Genomic DNA, 24,930 nt, shown 5'->3' with positions numbered 1-24,930 from the left:
AGGAAGAAGCCATGTTCAAGCTCATTTAGGGTGTTAGCAGAATTAATTTCCTTGCAGCTTAATGAGTGAGGGCCCCAGCATTTCCCTCAGGTCTTAAAGGTTGTCCACAGTTCCTTGCCATGGCCTCCTCCCACGTGGCTGTTTACTTAAGTCCTCAAAGTCTCTCAGCTCAGAGAAGACCCAGTCCCTCTTTTAAGGGCTTTCACTTGATTAAGTCAGTGTCTGACTGTCCCCACCCCCCAATCAGTTGATTTAGGGCTTTGATTATATCTGCAAAAGTCCCTCATCTTTGTCATATTCACTAGCTACAAGCAAGTCACAGGTGCTGCCCACATTCAAGGGAGGGGATTATACAGGATGTGAACAGCCGGGACAGGAATCATGAGGCCACCTAGGGTCTGTCTGCCTCGTGGCCTTTCATCTCATGTCTTTTTTAAAATTCTGAATTCCTATAGCATCTATGTGGGAGCTACTAGTATGACACAATATAGTCTGTAATGTTTATTTTATTTGTGTGTGTGCGCGCATGCTCGCGTGCTTGTCCTCTCTAGCAAAACTATAAACTCTGTGTAGGTTTGCATTTCTCCAATGTGTCTTTCAGGACAGTAGATACATGGTATGCACTTATTAAATATTTGTAGGATAAGATAAGTTAATGACTAAATTGCAAAAGCATTCCTCATGGATAAATTCAGTGATCATGTACTCATTCAACATTGATGAGAAGCAGCAGAGCAGAGTCACTGAGAACAAGGACACTGGAGCCAGACTGTCTAGGTTTGAATCCCAGCTCTGTAACTCCCTTTGAGACCTTACGCAAGTTGTTTATCCTTTTTGTGCCTCAGTTTCCTTCTCTGTGACATTAGTATGATACCAGCTTCTCCTTCGTTGGATTATAATGAGGATGAAATAAGCTAGTGTTTGGGAAGCGTTTTGAACTGTGCCTGGCTCATAGCAGCACTATGTTTGTTGATTAAAAATTAAATGCCTCTCCTGAGCCAGATACTGTGCTAGGAGTGAGAGCATAAGATGAGTAAGACCGGGTGCCTACATTCATGACACAATCCGAAAGACAGGCACATGGTCTCTGTGTGTTGACCCACCGTTTCAGAACTGAGAATGAAAACACATGTTTTGCTATTCCTGTATACAAAATGTTTAGTCAATATTTAGATCATATTGAAAGAACGTGTTACAAAGAATAGAGATTGCTTTCATTAAAATGTATTCAGAATAGGGAAACTTTTATTAAAATGTATTCAAGAAAAGGTTAACTTTCAGGATCATCCATTTAAAACTATGGACTGCGAGCCCTGCAGACTGCTTAAGAACTCGCATGTTTAGATCTCAAGAGTTACAGTGTCTGGATCACAGAGGGGGCAACCCCACTAAACCATTGGTGTCCAGTGGGCTGACACTGTTCCCGGTGCTTCGCTGTAAGATGCAGCTTCACAAACTATACGTCATCCAGAGAAAGATGATCATGATGGTGCCCTAAGAGAAACCATTTAAAGGGTATTCAGTTAGAAAAAGACTAGGCTGGACCATGAGAATTCTTTTCCAGCATGGAGGGTCTCTCCACTTCAGGAGGACTGACATATTTTGCTCTAGGGGATAAAATGAGGACTAGATTTCAACGCACCACACTGCTGACTAAGAGGATTCCGGGCTGTCTTTCGAAGACAGATGACTAAAAGCGTAAGTTTTGAAGTCATAGAGGCTTGAGTACTAACCCCAACTCACTGGAGTCCTGAATCTTCTTAACACTGGCCCCCTAGCATCTCCAGCCTCCTCTCCAGGTAGCATTCCAGCTGGATATTGAACATTCTTTGTAAGTATGTGTTGGGGGTGGGCAGAGGTGGGGATCTGGGGGTGGTTTCTTCAGCCTGGAATGCTTTTCTCTCTCTCTCTCTTTTTTTTTTTAATAATGAACTTTTACTTGTCGTTCCATATTTAGCAAGAAGCTGATCACAGTGATAAACCAGGCCTTACCACTCCACTTAGAATATATACCTATTAGATATTCATTTCCCTACTGTACTAGAATTAGTCACCTGTTTCTCACATGGTGAGTCTTTTGAGGACAGGGCTATGCATCCTATTTACCTTTCTCTCTGCAGATTCTGGCTTCCAATCAATGTGGGGGGCAATGGACAAGTTTTTACAATAGTGACTATCTCCCAGCATGTCTGCCCTTGGATGAAAAGCCCTAAGTGTTGGGAATTATAATCACAGTAGTCACTTTTGCTACTGAGGCTGACATATTTTTATCAATTTTCACGTCGATTTGAGCAAATATATTGCCAGCACTCTCATTTCGCTGATTTCCAGGGAAATCTAGCCTCTAAATTCTCACTCTTCTGTGGCTGAAAAAGTGCTGCACCTGAGATGGTGTTGAGCGTGGAAGATGGAGCGCACAGTGAGGATACAGAGACAAGGAGATTTCACCTGTTTAGCCCTCGCCCCCCAGGCATCATTGTCTCTGTGAGGTGGGGCCATCATTCAAGTTAGATTCCTGCACTGGATGGTAATTTATACAGTGAGGGACAATGGGTGCTCACCAAGCCGTCACAGCAGATTAATTTCTTACCTCCCGAGAAAGTATTGGTCAAGGCTCCACCCAAAGTGCACTTCCTTCGCTTTCACTGAGCATCTTTTTAGTACAGGACTTTCTTTTTTAAATTTAAATTTATTTTAATAAGAATTACCTTCACACAAAAAGTATTTATAATATGCCATTTTCCAAGTAAACGAGGATGAGGATGTGAAGATGCATTTACGGAATTGCTTCTTTAGTTCCAGAATAACTCTAGATGGATACATAGGATTATGGCAACAGTGCTTACCCCCAGGAGGAGAGCTGGGTGTTGAGCAGCTTTCAGTTATGTCCTTTTGTACCTTTTAGGGGTAGAACCATATAAATTACTTCACTTCCTTCCATACAAACATAAGCCAATAATTTCGTGGCTAACATTTTGAAGGGGTTATTCAAGTGGCTTCTCATGGGGATGCTACTGTCCAATTAACATGGTTGAGGGAAAACAGCTTAAGTACTTGGTCAGCAAGTGACACGTGGACTATGCAGGAGGACGTTCAGCTCAGTTGTCTAACATGGCTTGGGCTTTATGATCATTTTCTATTTTTAAAATTCTTTTATTTTCTTCCCAATTCAATTAACAAGTTTTTATTTAGTGCCTACTCTCTGCCCAGTAGTGTCCTAGGAATTCTGGGAGATATAAAAGAAGCCTTCATGAAGCAGTTTTAAAGTTCTTGCCAAATGTGGAGATCACCGTGGAAAGAAAGTTGTCATGGAAGCAGAGGCTTGAATTGGGGCTTGGAGAGAAACAAGGTTTCGACAAATGGGAGGGCGTGGGGGCCGCAGGTGCTCCCGCCAGCAGGGCATTCAGAAGAGAAAAATAAGATGGTGGGAGAGGCTGAGGCCAGTTTAGAAAGGTCCTAAAGGTCAGGCAGAAAAGTTTAGCCTGGGGGGGTCCACTGGGAGTGTTAAACCCAAGGAAGACGTAAGCCTGGTATTAGCACGAAAGAAGAGAGAACTGGGAAGCAGGAAGTAAGACCACCCTTGTTGCAATAATCCGGATGTAAAATTATGAGGGTTTGGATTAGCATGGGTGGGGGCACTGAGGAACAGAGAGGAAAGAAAGAATTCCTGAGACATTACAAAGGAGGAACTATCAGGTCTTGATGATAGGCTGGATGAGAAAGGGAGAAGAATCACACATAATTTCATTTTTTCTAGTTTAGGAGACCAGAAAAGTGACTCATTTTCATGTCTATCCTCACACACAAATTGATCCCCCTCATAATGTCCAGTTGAAATATCAATTACAAACAGAATCGATGTATTTTTTTTCCATTCGAAACACAGGTAATCTTATTTGCTTGGAGCTCCGTGACCCAACCTGAACCTTGCCCAAGTATTGTTCTCAGTAGCACACACTACGATGGTTCTCAGCACTTCGGCCTTGTTTGTACTGTGCATGTGTGGTGAGTGTGTTTACCACCCACTAGACCAGAGTCCTCCGTGTGCAGGGATCATGAATTACGCATAGTTAGTACTCAGTGTCTGTCAATTGTTGAAGAATTAAATGAGATTTAAAAGAGATGTAACATAAAAAAAAGCTTGCCAGAAACAACAGTATTTAAAAAAATCATTTGAATTAAAATTTACATAATAAAAGTTTTTCTGCTCCAAACACTCAAACCACATGTCAAATAAAGATCCAACGCCCTGTTGTGATGGGGTTAGGGTTACAGTTTTATTCTTTGGCCTAAGTGTTGCCATTCAGTAATAATAACAGTCTAATAATACTGTGTAATATTAATCATTGCTAGTAGGGCCTAGAGTTAAGTGAAACACTTCACGTATATTTAATACAAGTTACTGGATAGTGATTATTATTATTCCCATTCTATCGGGGTGGAAGCAGCCACAGAGAGGTTAAGAAATTCTCACCAGGTCACCCAGGTAGCAGGTGTTGGCGCTGAGATTTGAACCCAGACAACCTGACTCTGAAGTCCCCATCCTTAGCAGCCGTAACTTTGTATTGCATATGCGTACAGCTTTTATTTTTGGAGACGGTCACGTTATTTGAGGCATATCAATCCCTTCTGGATAAAGGGGACTTTCCCACCCAGTACTGCTCAAGAGTTTTTCCCTTTTTATGGGGTATATCCTTAGACGTGGTAAGCATGGGAGGAAGAAATATAATAAGAGTGTTTGAATCGTTTTCGTAAACGTACAAGAGCAAACGAAACACTCCAGCAATAACAGCATTTTACAGACCACTTAACAACACAGGATTAAAACCCTTTACCTGGAACCGAATATCCCTCTCCCCTCATTTTTATTAAAAGCCTTGCTTTATTTGGAAACTCTTAAAATAAGTGGTCATATGATTAAAAAAAGAAGCGGCGCGCCCCCTCCCCGGCGGCCGGGCGCAGCTGTCCGCGCCTCCCCCGCGCCCTGCCGCCCGCATTCCAACTCTCTGAGGTCACGGGCCGCCGCCGCCTCCCCGGATCCGTCCGCCCGGCCCAGGGGGAGGGACGCCTGGGCCCGGCTGCTCCGCTGCTCGGGCAGCGCGTCCCGTGCCCGTGCGTCGGTCTCCCTGCCGCCCCGGCCCCCGCGCGCTTTCTTTGTGCGGTGCCCCTGGCCGGCCGGTGCCACCTCCAGGCCTCTCCCCTTGCCGCGGCCGCCGCCGGACTCTGCCCAGGGGAATGGTCTGCGGGCCGAGATTTTGGAGACAGGAAGTGAGGCTTGCGAGCCCCATGAGCGCGCCGCGGTGCGGGCGCGGCTGCGGCGGCCGCGCGGCGGGCCCCCGGGAGGCGGGCCGCTGAGCTGGGCGCGCGGCCCCGAGGATGCGGGAGCGGGAGCAGGTGAGGGCGCGGGGCCCCGGCCGGCGGGCGGGCGGAGAGCGGGCGCTCGGGTCCAGCGGAGGGGTGTGCCCGCCAGCCGGGACCCCGAGCGCGTCGGCCAGCCCAGGAGTCCTGAGGACGGGTCCCGGCTACGGACCGATGGCAGGAGAGTAACAAAGAGAAGTTTTCCTTTTCCAGGTTCTTTCTGATCTACTTGAGTAATTTCTAAAGGGGGGTCTTGAACGTCTGGTCTGAACTCCTCGGCTGATTGTCGCGGCTTAATTCTGGATCACGGTTTTAAAAGTCTTAGGCATATTTTTGCCTCTCGGAATTTGAAGTGCGAAATTCGCCAGATAACTTTGGCGAGAAAGGGAGTAGGGGAAAGGACTGTTTGGTGATGACTTGTTTTGTTTTTGGAGTAAAGCGTGTTTGCTCTGGAAAAAAAGAATTCTTGAGTCTGCAAATTCCGAATTGTGATTTCTGCAAATCCTGATTAGATTGGCCGTTCTTGGCATACTCGTCTTATTTTCTTTTTTGCTGAGAAAGCCTTATAATAATAGCGTATGCTCTCAAACATTCAAAACACTCAAGTGTGCTCCAAGTGACAACCGCTGTATGCCTAATAGTTACTGACAGTTTTTTTCTTAAGCGTCGGATATGACAGTAATTTTACTCTGAAAATAGTTGTCTGTTTTGTTTCTAGGGCATTTTATTCTCGAGTATCTACGCATAAATGTTTGGACCATGAGAAACATACGTTTGATTTAATGCTATAGATCTATATATTATATTACTCTAAAAATGTTGTCTACTCTCTTTTAATGATTATTTTATTTTAAAGCATCATTGGCAAAATTACATGTGATGAGGATCTTAGTGGCGGGGGGGGGGGACTACAGGATTCAGAGTTAAAGTGTATTTGAGAAATTTTTGAAAGGGGATGTGAAGAGAAAAACATTAAAATGAATTAACAAGTATCTGAGACTGTCTTTTGAAAACTTGAACAGAATTTAATATGTATCTATCTTCTGACTACATAACAGAATGGTTTTGTAGAGAAAGTATCTCCTAGTTTTTTCTTTCAAACGCTAATTATGAATTGTTTACTTTAGTAGTTAGGTAATTTATAATTCCAGATCCAACCACCTTTCAAATTACTGCATATATTTTACACCTGAAACAGACTCCCGAAAAAGCATTTTAAATTTCTACTCTATTCAAACATTTATAACTTAAGACATTTAGTAGCAAATATTGTACATAACTGAAAAGATGTGTAAATCATTTATAATTTTTAATTAAGCAGAACATTATTTTAACACAGTAGGTTTTATTAAATATGCAAAAAAACCCCAACCCTACTTTAAAAAAAGTAGGTTTTATGGATAGGCCTGGGGGGGGGTGTACCTAATAACCCCCTCAACTTTTTCAGTTACATTATTTAACATCTACCAAAATAAAAAGAACACGTTGGCTTTTATCACTGATGCTGTAAAACATTTCAAATCTCAGGGACAATTGAAAGTTTTACTCTGCATTTACTTAATCAGAGCTTAAGTTAATAATTAAGTTATATTGTGTTCTATCTCCTGCCTTCAAGGCATAGTTCTATCCTCCTAGTGAAGAAACTACCATATTTGAACACCCTTAATACAAATATTTATCTTTCCTGTGCATATGTGCAGGTATTGTCTCTTCATCTACACTGCTTAATCTGCCCTGTTTCCAGTTACTATAGTTTGTATATAAAATTGAAATCTATCACCTCATCTCATGAAAGAGTATTTAGTAGATATCTTATGTATATACAATATTTTAATTTAATTGTAGCTGAGCCATCCTGCCACCTGTTGGTGGCTCAGCTCGGGCTGGGAATCGAACCAGCGACTCTGTTGCTCAGAGCTCGCACTCTTGAGCAAGCTCTTAACCAACTGAGCCATTTGGCCAGCCCCTACAATATTTTAAAATTTATACAAGCACTACTGGCTCATTAGGCAATTTTCTAGTTAAAAGTATTAATGTTTTCATTTCTTGATTTTTTTTTCATTTTGCCTCAAACTATTAAGTTTATACCCTGACAAGCAAAAAGCATTGAAAAGTGTAGGTGGGGAGCATATCTTTTTATAGTGTTTATTTTCTATTTCCCTTCTTAATATGATGCTTTTACCTACAGAAGGCACTCAGCAAATGCTGTTAATTAGCAGTGCTTTCGGTGGTTTCAGTTTTCTTTGTTCTTCTGGCCTTCCTCCTTTATTCCTTGCTTTTAATATTATTTATTTATTTATTTACTTATTTACTTACTTATTTCCTGGGGATAATAAGAGCTCAAAAACCAAAACAAAACCAACACACACACACACACACACACACACACACACACACACACACACACAGCCAGACAGAGAGAAACATGGTTGGGTCTTTATTAGAGACACAGCCCTGTATGTAATTATAGCATGCTTGTAATCTCCTTAAGGGCAGCAACGGCTTAGATTAGTTTTAGATTTCTCACAATGCCCATTCAACTGCCTTGTACTCAGAGATGCAATACACTTTTGTGGAATGGAATTAAAAAATGTTACGTTTGGGAAAACCTAGTGTAATAGCTAACCCCTATTTTCTAGCTCTGCCACCCCGAGCCCTGAGTGCCCATCACCTCTGGGGCTGAGACGCAGTCAGGAGACCGGAAAAGAGGAGTGGGAATGAAAGGTGTGTGCTCGATTCCCAGCTCTGCCCGTTCTCGTGTGAAGCTGAGAAAGCTGCTTCTCCCGAGGCTCCTCCGTGCGGCTCCCGACCCTAGTTCAGGGCATCCAGCCACCCGCAGGGGCAGCCTCTGCTCAGAAGAAAACGGAGGGTGGGAACTATCCCGGGATTCTGGAAGTATCCGGGATTTTGTCAGTTCGTTTATGGGGAAAAAAAATCCAGCCAACGTAAAAATCCCCAGTTGCTCACACACAGTTTGCTTCAGTCTTGGAGTTACCATCAACAGGTGTGATTAAAAACGTTGTAGATCGTGTATTTTGGAGCCCTGAGGCGCCACACCGGGAATCAAACGGGCCGCGCCCACAACTCCCTCCAGCCTGTGGGGGCTCCAGCTGGGTCCTTTAAAAGTTCCCTCCGGGAGCTGCCGGGCCGGACCTGCCCGAGCGCGTCCGTCCGGAAACGCAGCCGCGGGTGGAGGGTTCCGGGCCTTCCGAAGCTGCACGTTGGGCAGGCAACGCCGCCTGCTTTTTACCCCGGGAGGACGCGGGAGGAGTTAGAGCTCCCGCTCTGTGTTCCTTTAGCCTCATGGGCTTGCTGAGCCTCGTCCTCCCTCCCTCAACACAGGATGGCGTGTAAAGGTCTCGCCCGCCTCTTCTGGGCTCCGCTTAGGTGAATGCTCACCGCTTCTTTAGGCGACCCCACCCGGAGAGGAGCCGGGCCACGCTTTACAGAACTTCCATGCATCTATCTGGTGGTATAACAAGTAATTGTAGGCTCTTTTATCAGTTGTTTAAATCAATTTTGTGACGTGATATTCATAAACCAAAAGGGCTCTATAAATGCTTGTTACGCGCTTCACCTCCTTTGAACCGTTTGCACAGCTGCCATATGTTAGAGGGGATTATTGCTCCCCATTTGGGTTCAGGGTGAATTTGCCTTTTTAGGACTGAGACTTGAACATAGCTCTTTTGGAGGTGTCTTGTAGTTATCTCACCTAAGGACTGAAGAACCCTGACGTTTGGAGTATTGAGGAGCCAAACAGAGTGTACTATGAAAAAACAAACAAACACGAAAGCATCTAAAATATAAAGAGGACCACTGATGCTAGCTACTAAATTTGGGGTTATAGTAGTGTCAGCCATTATCTCATTTAATCCTGAAGACAGCCGCAGGTGGTTGGTACCACTGTTTGTAGGAATGAGTGACTGGTGGAGTCTGACCCACGGTCTAATACAGCTCTGATGATAAACTTCTCCACTGCCTCCCAGCTCCTGGTAATGCCTGCTTTTTCCAGAGGAGAGGCAAAGCTTCTTCTTCGGCTACTGCATTACTGATGTTTATTTTGAAAAGCAAAGTCCAAAGTTGCCATTGCGCTTGTAACCAGTGTGTTCCTCTTGCTTCAGCACTGGCGTGGATGCTCCCTTCACCTGGCCCTTGGAGACTCAGTTGCGTTTTAATGGAGGCAGCAGCTGCTGGGTGAGCAGCTGGAGACTGTACAGCGCTCCTCCTGGCAGGAGAGGATCGCGCTCTTCCTCCGTCACCACCACTGCATTGGTGGCGGTGCTTTTCCCTCTTTACCCCTCCACTCTCGAAGAGAGAAGATGCCACTGCCATTTGGATTGAAACTAAAACGTACCCGGCGCTACACAGTGTCCAGTAAGAGCTGCCTGGTTGCCCGGATCCAGCTGCTCAATAACGAGTTTGTGGAGTTCACACTATCTGTGGAGAGCACTGGCCAGGAGAGCCTGGAGGCGGTGGCCCAAAGACTGGAGCTGCGGGAGGTAAGCTGCAAAAAAGGCTGCCGGCTCCTCTGGCCTGGCTTCGCTCCTTACTTCTCAGCCACTTGAATGCATGCTGGCTGTGGGTTCTCAAAGCATGTTCTTGGCCATGATATCTAAGTTGAGCCAGCAAGTCCCCCTTCCCATAGGAAGGAATAGATACAGAACAAGAGGTCTTTCCTTGGGGATACCTCATAAGAGAAGGAAGAGTGCCCGAGTTTTGAAAACGTTTCTGTGTTTTCCCAAAATGTAATTCAAAATCAAATATGAATGCATTTGGGATTATCAAGGTCTTGTTTTCTAATATAATTCCAAATGGGTCATCCTGATCTGGTACAGCTTATTAACTTCATTCAGTCATTCAGCATTTATTATTTTCTACAGGCCCGGCCAAGATTCTAGAGACATATTGCCTGAATTTGAATTCTGGTTTTTTTCGCCAACTAGTTGTTTAACCTTGGGTGAGCTATGTAACCTCTCTGGGCTCCAGTTCCCTCATCTGAACCATGGAGATAACAGTGGTGCCTACCCGTCAGAGTGGTTGTATGAGTAAATGTGCACGTAAAACCAAGTTCTAATAACTAGTCTGTTATAGTAATTGTAAGGCAGTTTGCCCTGGAAAACCCTTATCTAGTCACTAGGAAGTTGTGGGCTCATCAAGTATCTACACAATGTCTTAAATTTAAAATGCTATGGAAGGCCTGTGAAGAATAGGGCTTTAATTAAACCTAGGACTCTTTCAGCCTTTTGCCGCCTGGTTCTAGGGTAAGAGAAAGATGGAGAAACTGGTTATTCTACATAAATGCCCGAGTTATATTTCTAACTGGGAATCCCACTGATGTTATAAAAAGTTCATACAAAGTCAGGAATAGATAAACTGTGCCTTTGATGACCATCCAGTCATTTCATGATTTGTATCGAAAACTTATTAATTGACAAGCACATATGTATTAGGAGTTTACCCTAGTGTTGATACCAGTAAGGCCTGATTCATGCTATCATAGGGAAGTAGAGGGTGCTACAGACAATAGGGAAGGACGGCAAAGGGAAAACTTCCCCGGGCAAGTGATGTCTGAGCTGGCACCTGAAGGGGCGGGGTGGTCCTATCAGGGGCTGGAAAAGACTTCCAGTAAAGCAACTGGACAGGGCCAAAGACATGAGGCAGGTGATCTACCTGAAGCCTGAAGTGGGGAGAGGAAAGGCTGAGAGCAGGGGTCCATGTAATTCGGGGTTTTTGTTCAAGGGTTTGGGCTTGTCCTGAAAGTAATAGGGAAGTTAGTGAAGGGTTTGTAAACAGGGGTCTGATATGGTTGTTTGTTTTTTTTTCAAAGAGTGAGCCCTCGGGAGAATGATTAGATAGGGGTAGTTGTGGTACAGATCGTGATTACCTGGATTTGGATGGAGATGGAGAGAAATGGGTGGAATCTGGAGATAATTCCGTACCTACCTACCTACCGAGTGTTGGGGAAGAGCTAGCTGGTGGTGTAGGTCGATACTCAGGTTTCCATTCAATGATGAGACTATAACTGAGAGCAGGAGCCTAAAAGGAGGAGTGTGTTTGAGGGGGATAAGGAGAGGTGTGTGGTGAGTTGAGTCCTGGAAGTATTGACTTTGAAATGCCAATTGAGATGTTGAGCAGACAGGCATATGCAGGCCTGGAGCTCGGGTGAGAATCCCAGAGACGTTGGGATCAGCAGCCGAGGTCCCAGCAGCTGGGAGGGAGTACGAGGCTGTCCAGGAGAGGAAAAGGAGAGGTGGCAGACCCCTCAGTGTGACTGGAGGATGGAGAGCCTTGGAAGCAGACAGAAGGAGCAGCCCTAGAGGGAGAAATAAACCAGGAGAGCGAGCCTCAGCGACCGCTCCCGCTTACTTACATTTATTCCATCTTTTTTGCTTCCTTCACCCATTTTTCCTATTTTGGTTTCTTTTTCCTGTAATTTCTTTCTCATGCACCAGGTCTGCCTACAACCACTACAGAGTCAACTTTTTGAGGAACTGTGTGGTTAATTTATTTTTGTCCCCAGAGTACCAGGCATGGAATGTGCTCAGTAAATGCAGGGTGAACGGAACCCATAGACAGTGGCTTCCTTCTCTGCTAGTCAAGAGAAGTTGCTATACCTTGTGTGAGGTTATCAGCCTCAGGAACAAGCAGCTTCATACAGCCGTGGATGTAGAATGAGACTGATTTCTAACAGAAGGGGCGAGTGCTTTGAGAGGGAACGGATGTGGTCCCTAGCTTGAAGTGGGGAGAGAAAAGGCTGGGGCAAAATGTCTTGTTGCCCTGAGACAGGCTGTGCCACTATTTCCAACATTTAACGACAGTCATTGTTAGAAAGTGAGTTTGTAGAGCAAACTTTTCAAAGTTTCAGAAGCTGTGCTCTGTAGCATGTAAACAGATAGCTCAAGCCCCAGGCCTAATCTTACTGAATGACTGTTCAGAAATAACCTGAGTCAGCAACACCTGTTCTGAGTTTGTGTCCATACATCACTTATGAGAATCATAACAAGAGACACTGGTATGTTATCGTACGCTATTCTCCCATCAATCAAACTCAGAACTCTCATAGCACATAGATTTGGCTGACAAGCTTTGTTACTGCCCAGATTTAAATTGGGGGAGAAAATGTCTTTACTTTTCTTGCTTATTGAATACTATTTCACTTCTATAATGACTATCAGGGTTATACAATAATGCCATTATAACGCACCCAGGGGCTTCAATATCTTGGTAGTATTTTTATTTCTTACGTTGGATATGTGGGTATATGATGTTTGTGGGTTTTTTTTAATGTCAGGTATTTTATAATATGCTAAGAAACTAAAAACAGATAGGTTAATATACTTATATCAAATTTAGTTAGATTGTTCACTTTTTTCTAAACTCACCATATTTGAATTGTGGAAAGTAATTTTTAAAAGGGGAAAAAATTATCCTCATTGGAAAATATTGCAGCTCTCTTAGAGAGCTGTTGAAATTCTCTGCATATCATTCATTCTGAATTTCACAACAGTTTTTCAAGGGAGGCTGTGAAAGTCTTTATAGAATTTAAGGGATATGAGAAAACTTTCTAATTTTGAAAGTACAGAGGGTGCAAAAAAAATGTATACCCATTTTAAGAAAGGAAAAAACTGTATTAAAATTGTAATACAATGAATGACACTAGCATTCATTTGATTAACACCATCTTTTGAGCGAACGTCATACTGCACATTGCTACCGTAATTCAATTCAATTTCGAAAAGTAATACATAGATAACATCTCTTAAAATGTGTATATATTTAAAATGTGTATATATTTCAGCACCCTGGTATACATTATAGGGTTTTGATGGAGGTGGTGAGAAAAAAGAGTGTCAGGCTGGGCACAGCCACCCCCATAGGGCACTTCACCTTCATGAAATCAGCACAATCTAGAGCAGAGGTTCTCAACCTTCCTAATGCCACGACTCCTTAATACAGTTCCTTATGTTGTGGTGACCCCCAACCATAAAATTATTTTCGTTGCTACTCTATAACTGTAATTTTGCTACTGTTATGAATCGTAATGTAAGTATCTTTGTTTTCCGATGGTCTTAGGCGACCCCTGTGAAAGGGTCGTTCGACCCCCAAAGGGGTTGCGACCCACAGGTTGAGAACCGCTGATCTAGAGTGAGGTGGTCAGGCTTGAAAACCTAATGTCTCGGAGTAAGACCTGTGTTACCCCAGCTCACTGAGAATGATACATAAGTTTAGTAACTAACGCCGAGCTCTGGAACCGCCAAGTGTCCCCAAGTATGTGTGCCTGCTGGCCAGGCTATGGTCTCCCTGTAGGCAGGCCCATGGGAGCCAGAGCAAAGCAGAAGTTGCTTGGTGAGCATGGAATCAGAGAAGGGAGGTTGCCTTGAAAGCCTTGCATGTCTTCATAAGGGGAACGGTACTGCCTTCTGACCAGCCAGGTTCCTCTGAGTCTCACACCCTTTCTGTGCAGTGCATAGGTGGGCATTGCCTATATTTGCCTCTTGAGAAAGTTGTTGAACAGAGTGGTGAAGCCATTTGCCAGTTGAATCTAACACCTGGGTTTGGACCCCAGGGCTGCCACTTATGAGTTGTGTGACTTTGGGCAAATTTTTTAATATCCCAAGTCCACTGTTTTTTATCTGTTAATTGGGGATGATAATAGTATGCACTTGATGATGGTTGTGAGGATTCTGTGTTAAATGTAAAACATTTAGCAGAGGACTTGGCATTTCAGAAACTCTGAATAAGTGTTCCTCTCCATTGCTGTTATTATTCCGGACTCCATTTCCATGTTGTGGTGACTGGCCAACTTCTCTTCAGATTAACTCTTTTCTGACTTTTGTAAATATCTTTGTTTCTTCCTTTTCCTAAGAGAACACGTGCCTGTTTATAAAATGTTGTATAGTACATACAAGTATAGTGGCCACTTCTTACATTACTAAACAGCTAAATTTTTAATATGCCGTTGTAATTTAGATGTCATATTTGAACCTCTATTTTGATGCCAGCTGAAATTAAATTGTACAATGTCACTGCCTCATTGCCCTCAAAAAACAGAGCTTCAATGGGTTCTTACCTCGTTATTAGCTATTTCTTCCATCTTGCCCTCAACCTAACTCCTAAGGTTAAAAAAAAAGTTTTATGAAATTTTGGATTAAGGTTTATATTATTTCTTTCAGGGTATGCCTTTCTCAAAAATCCTTTTAAAATCTTATATTCTGTTTGATAATCACGTTTTTATCTCGCTGTCATGGGTTTTAATTACATTCATTGCAAACTATTATTTCTTGTATAGGGTGCCTTCCTTTATCTTAAGGTCCTTATTCAGCTTAAGTTGATAGGTGGTGGTGGTTTTTTTAAAAAGCTTTGAATTCTCCAGTTAGGAAACAAAGAAGTTATAAAACCCTGAAAGCCTTTTGAAGGTAACTTTTTCATGTTTTTGCTATGATCCATTATGTATTAGTTTTATAACCTAAATTTTAGAGGGCAGTTTTGTTTCCAGCTATTTCTGAGTGTTTCGTGTGTGTAAAGGGGAAGGTAGACCCACATCGTTGTCTGCATATGTGAAGTACGCACATAACTACAATTTTGATGTTGAGATCAATACTTGGCCTCCCTTAAAATGATCTCCAAAGCATTTTGTTGAATAAGGTGGAAAGTCTAGCAAACGGTAGAAGTTCTTACTATGGCCTTTCATTTTAAAATTGTAATTATAGGCTTTGACATTTGGTTACTCTCTTGTGGTATAGCGCAGAAATGTTTTAAAAATTGTATCGCAAGTTTATCATGCATATTGTCAAGTTTTTATTCTTTAGAACGTAAACTCCATCAGAGGGGGACTGTTCTATCACCGGTAACTGGAATAGTGCCTTGTACCTTACAGTACATAGTTGCTGAATAAATGTCTACTTAGTTTTAAAATTGGGCTGCTTCTTTTGAATTTAGATTGATAAGCATGGAAAGCAGTTCTGTTAAGTCAGCCTTTATTCGCTGTATGATTTTGTTTCCTGGAGAAAGTTGAGCATTTACAAAGCTTTGAACACAGGTAGAGAAGCGCCTATTCCTTTAGACTTTTATTTCTTTTTCACTTTGGGGCTTCTTTTGAAACACTTAGAAAATGATCTAGTTTTAGTGACTCCCTGAGGTAAGATTGCTGTAATAATGGGAGCGTCAGCTTTGCTGAACTTTGAACAGATTCTTCTCATAGTGTTTTCCAGCCGATGGGGAAAGTTTTTGGCTAAGGGATTTGTTGGGATAGAGAGGAATAAAGCATATAATGCAAGCCCTTACTCTCAAGCGCAACTTTAGAAAGTGTTCTTGGCCATCAGAGCGTTTTATTTTAAATTAGTGTCTCAGGTATTCCAAATATCCACTGACCTTATCTTGACTGTTACCTGAGTAGACCTCAAGAATTTCATGCGCATTTCCTTCTGTACAAGCTATTTTCATTTGGACTCTAAAAATAGCTGAAATATGTGTAAAGTAAAAGTGCAAACTTTTTAACCTTTTGGGCTGAGCAGTTATTCATCCAGGTATGCATGTTATAAAACCAGTAAGATTGGACGTGTAGACGTGGATCAGTAAATATCTTTAGTTAGATCTGCTAGACCATCTGAAGCAAATGTAAATCGTATATTGGCCTCTTCATCTAGATAAAGACATCTCTCAAAGCCCAAAACCAATTATAAATGGGCAAGGATTTCTTTTCTTGATTTTTAGTTTATCTGTTACTTTTCCTCATTTGGCCTAGATAATGAAGGACCAGCCATATAAAGAAGTAGAGGAATTATACATTATAATCGTGGAGAGAATGCATTTTAGTATAACTACTATATCATCATACAAGTTATTACAGAATTTGGAAACCTGTATACTTGAAGAAACAGCATTATTCAAACTTCACCTCATTTCTCATAAATGTAAGGGTAACAGTCTGAGATGTTAGTCTCCCAGTATTGGATTTTTCACCTATGAAATATTGAAGATGTCCTTGAGTCCTCTCACCAACAATCTGCCACGACCGTATAGTCTCACGACCATATGGAATTAAGCGTGAATCTGCTCATAGGAGGAGGTTTGTGAGTTGAGTTACAAAATGGCAGACATAGGGAACCGATGGTGTTTTGGGGGCTCTAAATTCTGTCATTGTCCATGGTGTGTATGGTTTCAGATTTCATTCTTTATAATACTAGAAGCCTGACCGTCTTGCTGCTGTCCCCCTCCTGGGTGGGTGAAGGTTATCGTGCTGGAAGCTTAACATGCCTTATCTTGCTTAATCTGCACAGTGAGGCAGGCATTATCTTTCCCATTTTAGAATGAGGAAACCGAAGTTCTGAAAAATTGGGTGATCTGCTCCACTAATCTGGGTGATCACACAGCTAATAAGCAAAAGCACCAGAATTTGAGTTTGTAGCTGTCAGACTTGTGCTTGACCTTTGACTTTTAGAGGGGTCACGGACCCCTTTTGAGAATCTGATGGAAATGGAGAGTTTTGTGTACAATTTCAGGCAGCTCGTGGATACTCCCTTCCCCATTCTATCTGTGAGCTGAGGCTGTGGGCCTAGAAGCCTCTTGGATGAGGCAGTCTGTCCCCTTTTCTCAGCTTAACAGACTCTTCCCTAATCTTTCTTGAGAATGAAGGTACTGGTCGGATGGAATATTTGTGAGCAGTTCAAGACCTTCATATTCTGAAGAAAATAACTTGCCTCTGAAGTGTACTCTTTCCTCCCTTCCCCCTCTTCCCCCCTCCCCCCTCCCAGGCCCTTTTTGGCTTTTATCTTCAGATCTCAAGAAAGACCATCTGGGGTATTCATTTCCTCACTGGGACAACTCTCTGTTAAGGAAAAAAGCTCCTTTCAAGGAGGAGAGGGAGGAGGTTTTGATTGGGTTTCTTTCATTGCACCTCTGATGGCAGCTCCACGCCTGTCTTCCCTACCAGACAGCACCTTTGTGCCCACCGAGCAGTAGGTGTGTGACAGTTCTTCAGTGAATGAATGGATGACTCATGCTTCCTTTATGCATTAAGCAAATTCCCTGGCCAGTTGCTGAGCCTCTCATGCTTCATCCTTCTTGTCGGATACACACTCTACCTGAACATTTTCTTTTCTGTTAACCAGGCCTTTGCTCATAACACTTTCTTAACAACGTGCTGGCGTCTTAATTTGTGGGGGGCACACTTATGCTCCGAGACCGAGTCTGTCTGCCAGCAATTTATTTAGCACAGATTCCCTGTGGGAATTTCACAAGCCAGTAGCATACAGAATAATGTCTCTTAGTAAGCCAATAAAGAACTAACATACTCCAAAGCAATGATAGATTAATAATACTGTTCTTCCAGGCAAGGGGAGATGAAAGGAATAAAGTCTAAATTTAGTTGAGGTGTACCTCTTAGGAGTTGGTACGCAGCTTGGCCAACCAAGAGCCAATGCCCAGCTGTCAGCGCAACAGTAAAAGTCCCTTGTTGGTAGAACACGTTGCTGGGGAACGAAAGCGCAGTGTTGATGGGCAAGGTCTTCTCTGTGGGGCCCCTGCACCATATTTGACTTTCGCCACTGCTGGTAAGTATCACCTTTGCATGGCAGGAGTTAATGCCCCAAAGGTCTTTGGAGAGCTCTTTAGATCAGCAAAGGGTAGCCTCACCCAGAACGAACACTCTCTAATAGTCCTCACAAACTCACAAACATTTATAACCCAAATGCCCCCTTGCCATAGTTGTTTATTCATATGTTCGTTCTTGTTGGTAAGCCCCAGCGGCACCCCTCAGCAGCTGACCTACTGAGTGCTTGTCAGCCACAACAGATGAGATGAGGATGTCCTGACACCGCTCACCTCACTCTCATGTCAAAACAACTTTGCTTATAAAAACAGCGTCATTGTTCGATCAAAACAACTTCATTCTTACAAATCACTTCATTTTTTGTCATAAACAAGTGGATTTGAAATCATATCAAACTGATACACAACAGCTGCTTTAGCAAATATTTTCCTATTTGGTTCTCCAAGCAGTTTGTTCATAAATAAACGTCACTTAGATTTATCATGTAATGAACTAATGGGATACCCAGAGTCAATTAAAACAATTTTTTTTCACAGATCAGGCATTTAATTAGGTCCTTCGTAATAAATTTGGAACACCAATTTGTGAGGATAAAGTCCCCATTTGTGAGATAAGCACAGAGCGGAGGTGGCCCCGGAGCTGAGGAGCAGCTTTGATTTTTGCAGAATTTGTGAGCCCAAGGCTTTCTGATCAACTTTGCACTGCTCTGTAATCTTGTATTTCTTTCTCTGTCGGTGATCTTGCCCTCCTGGTGTCTGGGCTTGTGTGGCTTCTTGAAGCATCCCTGAGATGTCTGTGGATTTTCACACCACTGATATCAATTTTGGTGGAGGTGGCGATGACAGATTTCTGGTGTGTTCTACGCAGAGGAACTCCATTGAGGGACAGAGGTCCGGTCACAAGGCGCAAGCCGCTGCTCAGCTGCTTAGGAAAACCAGCCTCTTGCCTCTGTGGCGCCCAGTGAGGATGACCAGAATGGTCCTGGGAGTGATGCTGCCCCAGGTTTTCTTACCTGCTAACTGAAGGATTTCTTACCATGGCTCAGTAGCGTTCGAGGCACGTCTTCAGCAGGATAGTATCTAGGCACTTTGTGAAGTTGAACCACTCGGTGCCACCATTCTTGTCGCCTCCAACTGGCTTTGTAACAGTGACAAGAACGTTCTCCATCTTTTTCTTTTCAATCCTGGATTCAGCTGCTGAATACTTCCTCTTGTACATGGCCGATTGGGAACACCTCTCGGTTCCTCTGACCAGCACAGGGGTTCACCTGCAGTGGGGCATCCCCTCCTTAGGCGTTTTGGCCTGGAGGGTCCCCTTTTTAACCTTGTCACAGCATCAGCCTGCTTGGCTTCAGGTTTGTTCTCCTTAGTGTCTGGCTTCTCAAATTTTTCACCTGTTATCTTGCAAGGTGGGCAAGAGACAATTTAAATTTTTAAGAATTGGCTTAAGATGGTAATTTCACTAGAAGAAACTATGCATGTCACAAATTTGTATGAGAAGTAGCAGCACGTAGTGGAAATAACTTTGCAATCAAGGGTTTGTGCCACTTTGTATAGTAGATTACCCACACAAGATCACTAAGTGTGCAGTATAAATAGGACAGAGTTAATTGTGTTATTTTTGAACAAGATTAAACTGAACAGGGTAAGAAAATACCACAAGTAATTTCATGCTGGGCGGCAGCAACTTATTTTCTTTGTGAATATAAAACCAACTTGTCTTTGCTGAGTCCTGTTACAATTATTTAATCGTCTCAGACTTTGACTTGAGTAATTTCGATGTTAAGTGAATTTTCGGCAGATTGAGCCCTGTACCATGAAATTCAACTGCAGTTGGCAAAGTGGGATTTGTAGGCAACAAGGTAGAGTTTTGGCGCCAGAAGAACGTGGGTTCAAGTCCCTCACACTACTTGTGTGACTGACAGAAACCAATTTAACTTCTCTGGGTTTGGTTTCTTTCATATGTGATGTGGTTGCATGTGATAGTAAGAATGACAGCTATTCATTGGGTACTGACCATATTGCCAGGCACTGTGCTGGATGCTTGTAGATGTGTTTAATTTAATCCTGAGTGTAACTGACTTCCTCTCCCACCATCTCAGTGATAGAGTACACCAAAGCAGGGCAGTGTCTACACCAAGGCGAGGTCCTGATGTAGGGCACTTCTTAACTGGCAGCCATGTTGTTTTTTTTAGTGTGGAGTTATTTTTCTCTAGTCATTTCCATTTTCTTTTTCATCATGTGAATTTGTTCTTCAGGTGGAATAATTTACTGAGAAAAAATGAATTGGAGAAAAGTGACTTGAGGTGTTACTTTAATTTTTATTAAACATTATTGGGGGTGACATTGGTTAATAACATTGTATAAATTTCAGATGTACAACTTTATAAAATGACATCTGTATACTCTGTTGTGTGCTTACCACCGGAAGTCTAGTCTCCTTCCGAGGTGTTGTTATTAAGTCAGCCAATTAAATCAGAGCTACAGCACTGGGAATTAAGATAGTCTCTGTAACATCCTTTCTTTTTCCTAGAGTTTGGTGTGAATTATCTAGAAAATAACTTAATTCTCATTCACACATATTTTGCATTTATAGATAATATTTGGACAAGAGCATATTTGAGTTGTCTGTATTTTATTACTGGCACCTGCTTTGAAGTCAAATTTACGTGTGAATAGTGCTTTAAGGATAAGAACACTTATACACTTTATATTACACTATGATAACAGAAAGAAAAATGAAGCATGCTTAATCATGAAGAATATATCTAAAATGATATATTGTCATATGTATGATATCTCTCACCCCCCCACCAAAATGCAGACTTTGCTGTGCACTGCTGTCACCTCAGGCATGACTGGGGCAGCCAGTCAGTGACAGCCCCCCAACTAGAATTCAGCTCTCCCAGGTTTAGCACTTCTTCCTCAACAACACACTGATTTTCCACTGAGCCATCGCGATTTTCCTAAAGAAAAGCAATCCAAGTGTTGGTATTTCCTAATAGTTTATTTTAAAAGGAAAAGAGAAAGAAAAGGAGAAGTTACCAAAGACAGAACCCTGTTAGTGAAGGAAGAATTTGGGTGTAGAATTTCGTGTACTAATGAAGAGGTAATATGAAACTTTATACTATTTACGGAGACTTGAAAACTATGATAATAAGAGCACTTATTGCATGTGACACACTCTTCTCAGTGCTTTAAATGTTTTTGCTTCTTTTGATCCTCAACAATCCTGTGAGTGAGGCACTATTATACTCATCTCCATATTACAGATGGGTAAACTGAGAGGTGCTAAGTACCTTGCTCATGGTTACATGGCAGAAGCCTTAACTGGAGTAGTTCTCTGGCTCCTTGGTTGGCATCTTTCTTCCCAGTATGTGACCCTAGGCCAGTGACAGCTGTCCCGCCATGGATCTGGTGCTCTTAAGGACAACCTGGTACATTGTAGCCTCTCAAATCTGATGGAGATTAAGGACTCTTGAGATATGTGCTACCATTTATTTTAATTACTACAATTTACTATCTTGCTTAAAATATGTTTTTGAAGTCACATCAGGCAAAGAAAGATAAGCCTGAGAAGGAACGTGAATCATGACCAGGCCAGCAAAACACGGTTGGGAGTGCCTCAAGCACTGAGGGCAGAGTTCTTTGATAGGCAGCCTTTTGGGAGCTTGTTCTCTGGCAGAGCGGGAAGTACCAGGCTGATGAAATACAGCCCAGGAGAGTTCCCTGCTGAGAGATTTCCCAAAGCAATATCTGCTTGCACTGCTGTTGGATGAACTTGGGGGCTTCTAGAGTCAGAATCTGCACCCAAACAGGAAAACTTGGGCGAACCAGTGAGCCCATTGAAGTTCTTGCTGCCCCGCTTGGTGGGGCGGGATCACTGCGATTTACCTGCTGTGCACACAGGTCTATTTCCACCTGTTACAGCAGTTCATGCCACCGAAGTGGCTCCACGCAGCCATCTGTGAATTATGGGCATGGGGACAGGACACTATAAATTGTTCCATATTTAATTCCTATTGTGCAGGTCATGATTCTATTGTTTAATCTTTGTTTTTTCAGTGAGATTTTTATTATATTTCTTGAATATAGGGTATTTAGATATACAATAATGAATAGAGGACAATTCCTATTATCCTTGGTAGCACGTGCATATTTATGGCTAGTTATGCCTATTCTACTTTTAAATATAATGAAAATACTTTGTCTTCTGTATTTTTAAGTTGTACTTCTTGGAACAAAATGTGACTGGTATGATGGTATTTAAGAAATTAAGAAATCTTGAGTGTATGTTTGAGTCCTGTACCCGCCCCATGACTTGGTTCTCGGTAAGGAACACAGTTTAAAAGGAAATCTATTAAAACTGTAAGTGTGCCCTTTGTTAAATGGAACTTTATGTTATTAATAAAAAGGGGAAAATAGCTTTTTTATATTCAAAAAAAGAAACAGCTTTACTGTTTCCTTGGAGCATTTGTGTACATGAAAGAAGTATTTGCTGTAACTAGAAAACCATCTTGTAAATATGTGGAGAAAAGAGTTATTTTATGTGTGATGAAACCATGATTTGCAAGCTTTAATTCATGAAGAAAACAAGTGTAGCTTTTCATAACAGAAGTGTAGGAGTTTCTTCACGTGTATCTGTTAGTATTTTAACCACAAAAGTAATTTCCTTGATTTTATAATCCTCAGGCCTTCATGGTAATACCAATTTAAGAACAGTGCAGCTGCTGTATTTTTTGTTTTTTTTTTAAGGCAGTGGAAACTTGGATAATACTCTTTCAGGCAATAGAAATTAACTCTGACTGGATTCTTTCTTAAAATGTATTAAGGCCCATATTCATTTGTAGTTCTAAAATCCTCTTTTTAATTTCCTTTCTCTCTTTATGACCCTCCACGGTTATCATATCACAACCAGTTATGTGTAAGACGAAACAGCTGTAATTTTAACCTGACAAAAATGAGTGTCAGAAAAATATGCCGCGATTCCTAAATAGATGCATTTCAATTCTTCTTTTCATTTTTACATTGTGCAGTTACACCTTATAAAAAGACTGCTCACATGACCCGATGTCTTTGGTAAGACGAGGTAAATGGGATAACTAAGACTTGAGTTGAAGAAAACAGGAAAAAAATTTCCCCTGTGAATTAATTGAAATATGAAAACTGGAATATAGGCCAAATTAGGCTGAGGTTATCTGTCTTTTTACTCTCTTCTCAATAAAAGGAGAACATTTATTATTTATCCGTTGCTCTAAAACAGAGGCATTTGTGAATTAAGCTAATAAGCCAGCCCCAAAAGGCCCAAGTTTAGATTTAAATAAAGAGAAATCTATCTGATTTCTTTGTTAAAATGGAATATAAGAAATAGCCCTGTAATATAACAAACTAGTTAACTAAAAGGATTGAAGAATGGGATGCTTGGTTTACCCCCAGTTATGTGGATCCCAAACGAAATGACCTGTTATGTACAAAATAGAGCACATCAGTCTTTGCCTGGACTGAAATTGTGTGCAGTAACATCTCAATTATTTCTATAATTTGGGGGTAGCAAAATGTTGTACATTCTAGCTTAGTCTTCGAAGACATGTCAATATTGTTTTAATCTTGTCACTGAATATCTTTCTTATAACAGTTAGCAGTATCCTGTCTCCCGTATATTTTGCTTGTCTTTCTCTTGCTACTGGAATGTAAGCTATCTGAGGGCAGGAATTGTGTTATTTTCTTCAATGTTGTATCCCTATCACCCAACCACATTTGACACATAGTAGGTGTTCAGTCAATATTCATTGAATGAATAGATGCATCAGGCCATTTTTCTTAGAAAGTACAGTATAATATATTTTAATAATGATATTGCTGTGTTTTGGGATCATTGCATTCTTCGTAGCATTTTATTGTCTAGGCAAGTAAATAGAAAAGATAAGAGCAGTCACCTATGTAGATAGTGATCCCAATTCATGCCTTGGACTTTCTGTCAATAAATCCCTAAAATTGGCTTGTCATTTGACTCTTTTTCCTAAAAGTGAAAAGTTACAACAGCAGAAAAATCTGGTCATTTGAGGATTTCAATTACTTGGCCTAAATTAGTTCAATAAAACTTTCAGTAAAATTAGATGAGGATGTACTTTTGATTGTTATCTTCTTGAGTCCTCATATGTGCTATGGTATGGGGGTATTGTATATTATCACCTTGAGAGTAAAATAGATAATATTCTGTCTGACCAAGGCTAGAAGAAAATGGATTAAAATTAAACAGAAAAGTAAAAAAATACTGTCTGCCTTGAGGCAACATGACCACCAATACTATCTGTTAAAAGGAAGAAGTACAATGCTTCATTATTTATGGCAGACTCAGTGTAGAGGTAAGCTCTGGGCTTGAATTAGGTTAATACTTGTTAACTACCCTTGTTAGATGATCTCTGCCTGGGATAGGCTTTATCTAGTGCTATCTGCTCTCATCTCTTTCCTGATGAAAAGCCTTCCAACTTCTGCTTAGTCTAAGAAAAGTATCAGGATAAAATTATAGTTGCAATTTTATATGGGATTAACTTTTATCAAAGTCAGTGCATCAGTGGCTTAATTTGTGTGTTCCTCTGCTCTGCTTTAAAAATAGTAAAACTAAAAAGACAAAATAATTAGACCAGAAATGAGTTGGGGATTAGGAAAGGGTTTGCATTCTGACAGGATTTGGACTTGTTTATAATAGCTGGTGTCTCTTTACAGGACTGTGATTTGGGACACACCTTTTACCCAAGCTCAAAAAATTGTAAACTGTCTTTTCCTCTGAACAAAAAGCTTAATTACCAAGTCACTTTGTTCTCTGGTTAAATGTTAGTTCATTTAGAATAAGTCAGCCATATTGGGTCTGAAAAGAAGCCAAGTTTTGTAATCATGTAACTTTTGTTTTTACTGTAGTTTATGTAGCAGGCAGTTATCTGTACCATCCATTTTAGGAGAGGAGCTAGTAAAATTTTAAACATCTATGAAGAACTCATTGAATAACTACTGATAGTGTTTGTT

General features: G+C 41.7%; 1 protein-coding gene across 5 annotated transcripts in view; it reads left to right on the top strand.

The window, feature by feature from the left end:
- Positions 1 to 5,061: 5,061 nt before the first annotated feature.
- The window catches only part of PTPN21 (protein tyrosine phosphatase non-receptor type 21), a 69,095-nt gene continuing 49,226 nt past the window's right edge, over positions 5,062 to 24,930 (top strand). For 2 of the 5 annotated variants that reach the window (XR_002123966.1, XM_019642369.1), the window contains exons 1-3: positions 5,403 to 5,571; positions 7,998 to 8,082; positions 9,480 to 9,857. Coding sequence is in view for 4 of the 5 variants with exons in the window: in XM_019642369.1 (XP_019497914.1) it covers positions 9,678 to 9,857 (180 nt within the window). In the remaining variant the exon portion in view is untranslated. The other 3 variants (XM_019642370.1, XM_019642371.1, XM_019642372.1) reach the window with 3 other exon arrangements.

The sequence above is a fragment of the Hipposideros armiger genome, unplaced genomic scaffold (genome assembly GCF_001890085.2).
Source record: "Hipposideros armiger isolate ML-2016 unplaced genomic scaffold, ASM189008v1 scaffold_67, whole genome shotgun sequence".
NCBI lineage: Eukaryota > Metazoa > Chordata > Mammalia > Chiroptera > Hipposideridae > Hipposideros > Hipposideros armiger.
This window is presented reverse-complemented; position numbering and strand designations above follow the sequence as displayed.